This window comes from Neodiprion fabricii, chromosome 2 (genome assembly GCF_021155785.1).
Source record: "Neodiprion fabricii isolate iyNeoFabr1 chromosome 2, iyNeoFabr1.1, whole genome shotgun sequence".
Classification (NCBI taxonomy): Eukaryota; Metazoa; Arthropoda; class Insecta; order Hymenoptera; family Diprionidae; genus Neodiprion; species Neodiprion fabricii.
The window spans coordinates 33,851,682-33,857,312 of NC_060240.1; the positions used below are offsets into that span (position 1 = coordinate 33,851,682).

The 5,631-nt window shown below is 37.3% G+C and overlaps 1 protein-coding gene across 1 annotated transcript; it reads left to right on the top strand.

Annotated features, from left to right (window-relative positions):
* The first annotated feature begins 394 nt into the window (after positions 1 to 394).
* Positions 395 to 4,270, top strand: LOC124175546 (presenilin-1). Its single transcript, XM_046555915.1, has 7 exons — positions 395 to 852; positions 1,723 to 1,979; positions 2,103 to 2,312; positions 2,505 to 2,725; positions 2,913 to 3,200; positions 3,313 to 3,551; positions 3,632 to 4,270. The coding sequence occupies exons 1-7, from the start codon at positions 700 to 702 to the stop codon at positions 3,785 to 3,787; spliced, it is 1,524 nt and encodes a 507-aa protein (XP_046411871.1). The 5' UTR covers positions 395 to 699; the 3' UTR covers positions 3,788 to 4,270.
* The last annotated feature ends 1,361 nt before the right edge of the window (positions 4,271 to 5,631 follow it).

Sequence of the window (5,631 nt, forward strand, 5' to 3'; positions counted from 1 at the left end):
AATTTATTCTACATATTATAATACATTCATCAATTGTATATACGTAATTTATTCTACATATTATAATACATTCATGATTAACAGGATTCATTTGATGATTTACACGTTCATACTTGCATATTTTATACACTAATTTAACCACTTTTGCCATAATTAGGATTTTTTTTCATACATTGTTCAATTTATACGTGAATAAAACGAATAAATAGAAACAAAAAATGAAGAAATTTCAGCGAGTCTACGCACAATCTTATCTTTAGGATAAACCATGGTGACTAAAGGTCATTTGAGGTAAGGAGGCCGAACGCGTATGGCGGAATCGTCGAAAAGTGGATCGTGAAAGTCACTAGCGCCGCCAGGCGGGTAAAATCCGCGGATCGTTCATCACTTTCACGGTCCATTTTGTCAGCATTGGGTTCGGCCTCCTTACCTCGAGTCTCTATGGGACAAACCCACGGTCTTAAATCAAACCATAGGGACAAACTGTCAGTCTCAGAGGGCAGATGTTTGTGCTCGGTTAGTAGATATTGTGTGCGACAGGTGCGTACCAACTGCAACGACAACTATCTCTGTCGGACGCGCTGCGCCTCCCCCCCCCCTCCCATTACCGTAGCGCTCGTTCCAGCGTAATATAGAGATCAGTGACTGATGGCTGGTGTTGAAAGCGGCCCAAACAGGAAAATACAGTTAATTTCGTGAATGACTGATAGTGATACAGATTCGGCAAACGAGTATACACGTTTGATGGACGGGCACGTTGCCGAAGTTCGCCCAGACGGGTTGGTCTCTGATCGGAGAAAACGACGTTCAAAAAGCCACGAACGTCCCGTGGCAAGCGAGACTTCCTCACAGGTATTGTTTCACAAAATTGCTTTCGTATGAGTTGCGGGTTTTTTTTTAAATCAGGATATTCGTTTGTTGCGCACAAGAATTTGTACACCCACCTAAACCTTGTAGGATATCACGGATGAATTTCTCGTTGGCATATTTTCATTCCATGTAGGAACATAGGCATAATTGGCCATTGGATGACACATCCTACTGTCATACATCAAATGTAATCGCGATTGTCCTTTTTATGTTTGTGTCTCAAACACAATTTTTACTTTTTGCGGATGCGTCAAATGTTTCATTCTCATGAATGCATTAGGAAAATATGGAGTTTTACACGGTTTTGTGCCTCACAAGTATTTCTAACATAGGCAGAGCGTCAAAAGTCTAATTCTATACCGCAGGCAAAGTGACAGTTGGTCGAATTATCTCAACTGGTAAAGTAGTAATCTGTTTTTTTCGCTACTATTTGACTCGATGTACTCATTTGAAATATCTGCTATACAAAAAATTTTGTAGCTCTTTTCTGCCTTACTTTTCTTTTCCCTTATCGCCCTTATCCTCACAGTCAATTTGAGAAAACTAGTCAATACAAAAAGTAGTCAATTTCTTAACAATTCTACAAGAACACTGACTCTAAGATTCCACTTTCAATGTGTTAAGAAGTTATAAAAACATTAATTCAATGATTCCTTTCCAAAGTTCTCACTTTTATTCAATAAATTTGATATACGCTGTAACAGTAAAACACGAATTCTGAAGTGCATGTAAAGATTTTTTATTTCAAATTGCTGTAAACAACTGAAAGTGCCTTGGATTCTCACTCTGTGATCAATGTGCTGCACATCTTTGACATTGGAATGATTTTTGATAGACAAATCACTTTGATAGGGGGAAAATGGAGTTCCAGATGTTCGCATCGAAACGCCAGGGTCTACAACTCTCGTAATACCAGAACGAAGAAGACATGGATCAAATTCTGGGGGCCCACCTAATAACTCTGATGAATTCACAAATGAAGATGAAGAGGAATTGAAATATGGAGCTGCTCACGTCATAAAGCTATTCGTCCCAGTATCGCTTTGCATGCTAGTAGTGGTTGCCACTATCAACTCCGTCAATTTCTACACAATCAAGGACATATATTTGTATGTGGAGATAATTTATTTTACATCTTAAATCACATTACAGTTTGATTATTGCACTAAATTCCACTGCAAATTATTATTCCATTAAAAAAATTGTTTTTTTTATTTCAACTTTTTTTGTAGATTGTATACACCATTCCGCGAAGAAAGTCCACATACGAGTACGAAGGTATGGCAAGCCATTGCCAATTCGTTCATACTGATGTCAGTCATTGTGGTAATGACTGTGATATTAATTCTACTGTACAAGTATAGATTTTATAAAACTATACATGCTTGGCTAATCCTGAGCTCTTTGATGCTCCTCTTCTTATTCTCGATATTATACTGCGAGTAAGTAAAATCGTGACTAAACTTAATTGAAATAATAATAATAATATATATTGTTGGTTATATTTTATTCAATTTAATTTTATCACTCTTTGTATGGAAAATCTTTATGCCATAGATTTAGTTCTAGAAAGCTTGATTCCTTATTTAGATCCTTTAGCGATCTGGCAGAAATTCAAATTTTTTTTTTTCTAGGGAAGTGCTGAGGGCTTATAATATACCAATGGATCTTATAACATTTTCCATTGGTTTGTGGAATTTTGGAGTTGCTGGAATGATCTGTATTCACTGGCAGGGGCCGCTACGTCTGCAACAAGCCTATCTAATTTTCATTGCTGCATTAATGGCCCTGGTGTTCATCAAGTATCTACCTGAGTGGACCACTTGGGTTGTTCTCGGAGTCATTAGTATTTGGGGTAATTATTATTGGGAATTTTTTAATCAGCAGATAGTACAGTAAACATTTAACATAATTTCCTCATGTTTTAGATTTTTAATTCCAAATAAATACGAATTGTTTAATTATTCAACTTTTAAGATAAATTTACTGTTAAACAAATTGTTAAAAATTTTTCTTACACTAACTCTGGTATAATTTTGCAGATTTAATAGCTGTGCTCACACCCAACGGACCTCTTCGAATACTAGTTGAGACAGCACAAGCGAGAAATGAGCCAATATTCCCGGCATTAATTTATTCTTCGACGATTCTCTATACCTTCACCATGAATTATGTTGGCTATGTAGCTACACCAACGGTGTCTATGGCCAGTGGCGATGCAGCTGCAGGTGATACTGTTGGCTCACCAACTCCTACACAAACACGGAGAAGTGCTGGAGCTGGAGATTCAGAGGAAGGTGGTTTCACTAATGAATGGGTAGCAACACATGGTAATGAACAATCTAAAACGCTTCAAGCTAGACAATGGTTAGCTGAAAACTGGAAATAAGAATATTAGCTCATTTGTATCAGAGGAGCGGTAAATTGTGAATTTAATTGCAGCTGATCGAAGTGCGAGGAGAGCTAGAGAAATTAGAGAAGAGCCCTCATCGTTAACTGAGCCTTCTCGACCTGGTCAGTATAGGAACGAGTCGCAACAGCAACAGCAAGCTGCCATGGAAGAGGAAAGAGGAATTAAGCTGGGCCTGGGAGATTTTATTTTCTATTGTGTCCTAGTTGGCAAAGCGTCCAGTTATGGTGACTGGAATACGACACTGGCTTGTTTCGTGGCCATATTAATTGTATGTACAGATTATGGAGTAACATGATTGAATGAATTTACGTTTATAATGCTGACGCATTCTTATGTTTCTGTTCTTAGGGCCTGTGCCTGACGCTGCTCCTCCTAGCTATTTTCAAAAAAGCTCTACCAGCTCTTCCGATTTCAATCACAGTTGGTTTAATATTTTATTTCGCAACTAGAGTGATCGTTGCGCCATTTGCGGACAGTCTAGCCAGTGAACAAGTATTTATTTAACTTTCGGGACTTTGGATTGAAGTGACGTAAAAAAAATCATATTTCGCAATTTACGTCAAGTGATTGTGACATCATGTATATCGTAATGATGAATTGTAAAACCGAATGGTTTTACGAAAACAAACGTGCCGTTTGAAAAGCCCGTGAGCCATTCGTTCTATAAAACCAAGTGCTGCTGTTGCACAGCACGTCATACACTTGACACAATCTAGTTTGATAATAAACTTTGTAATATGTATTGCTAGTAAATTAGCACCTGTCCACGATAGTTTTCATGACTTTACTATACAGCGAGAAATGGTCACTACTTTGATATAGTAAAAACGTTTTGATCTACGAACGTGAACGTGAGTGTATGTATTGAGAAGGTTAGAAGTTGAAACTTATTCCAATGATTGGGTGGTATATATTTATTAAGTTCCGTTGCTGACAACTAAAACACTTTCATTCGGTCTGTAAATAAAGGAACGATGAACAATTCGGTACAAGGTGTAACTTATGTTTACAAAGCAAAGTTTTTCGTATACGAGTTGTCCTTTTTAATTCAGAGTTATTTAAACCAAGCTCCGCGTCAAATTACGAATTTCAATCATTCAAGATTGTCATATTGACGTAATGTAAATTTGAAAATAATAAATACTTTACATAAATCTACCGCATGATCAAAAACATTACAGGATTCAAGTAAAAAACTCCTACTATAGTCAGCAGAGTAGACTGCGAACTATTGTAGAATAATACAAAAAGTGGAAAAATTATCTTCATTTTGAAGGAGTAGTTTCATGATGGATTTTCCAAAGCTTGAGTCTTTTTGCGGAACATTTGTCCACCAGATTAGACACAGCTTACCTTACAGTAGCGTGTACCGACAAGAATATCGACACGTTTTCCGGTTAGATATGAGCAAATACAAATATCAACATTATTGATAACGATTATCTACGTTCTCGAGATATAGACACAAATTTTTTCCCACATTTTTAAGATTGTATTCAATCATGCGTTATGTCGAATTTTTTCATCTTTAAAATTTATCGACTTCGACATTTTTAAATTTATCACAACGTCCTTTTCAGCTTATAATCGTTTTGTAATGACATTCCAAGAAGGCACGGGATAGCTATTCGCATCAGCTATTATTCTGTGACCATTTAGAAATTTTCACGTTCAAATTATTCCTGAAACTGATTCAACCGGAATAGATAATTTCTAAGAAATTAAAGATAGGCGGCTTGCAGCTCTGAGACCATTTTTACAACCAATATCTACACCTATCAAAGTCATCGTAACAGACAGTATAACACCACCAATGTTTTACGAAAAGCCGTCGATTTGTTGCAAAGCATCTGGAACTAAGAACGACATTTCATAAAGCCAACAAAGTTGCAACTGCACTTGGTGATATCTGGTGATATGCCATTCCGAGGGAACAGTAACCAGATACCGCGTCTTCAAGTTACATACAAGACCGTTCGAAGAACGCTGACCGCTTTACCGCGGATCGCCGCACAGCACAAGCCGTGTGTGTGCTCATACTGATACACTGTAGGCGCAACATCGCCTTAATTATTGTTAGTAATCAGAAGTATTCAGTAATTACCTCAGCATTAGTTAGCTTGACGCATATACGTGTATTAACATACTTGCATCTGTATAATTGACTCCGGAACTCGTAACAGATTCTCGGATTCTCCCTAATCAGTTTTATATACCTCGTCTGCAAATTGATTAGATCAGGCTGCACATAGATTGCTGTCATATACCGAAACGAATTTATCAATCGGATGTCTTAAGGACTTCGTATTGAAACGGGACTGTAAATATCGAATCAAAACGAATTCCGT

What these genes read in the sequence shown, in the direction of transcription:
- LOC124175546 (XM_046555915.1), top strand. Translation starts at nt 700, where the DNA reads ATGACTGATAGTGATACAGATTCGGCAAACGAGTATACACGTTTGATG. An exon ending in CAAGCGAGACTTCCTCACAG is followed by an intron (nt 853 to 1,722) that starts GTATTGTTTCAC and finishes TCACTTTGATAG; the next exon opens with GGGGAAAATGGAGTTCCAGA. An exon ending in GTTTCGTGGCCATATTAATT is followed by an intron (nt 3,552 to 3,631) that starts GTATGTACAGAT and finishes TTCTGTTCTTAG; the next exon opens with GGCCTGTGCCTGACGCTGCT.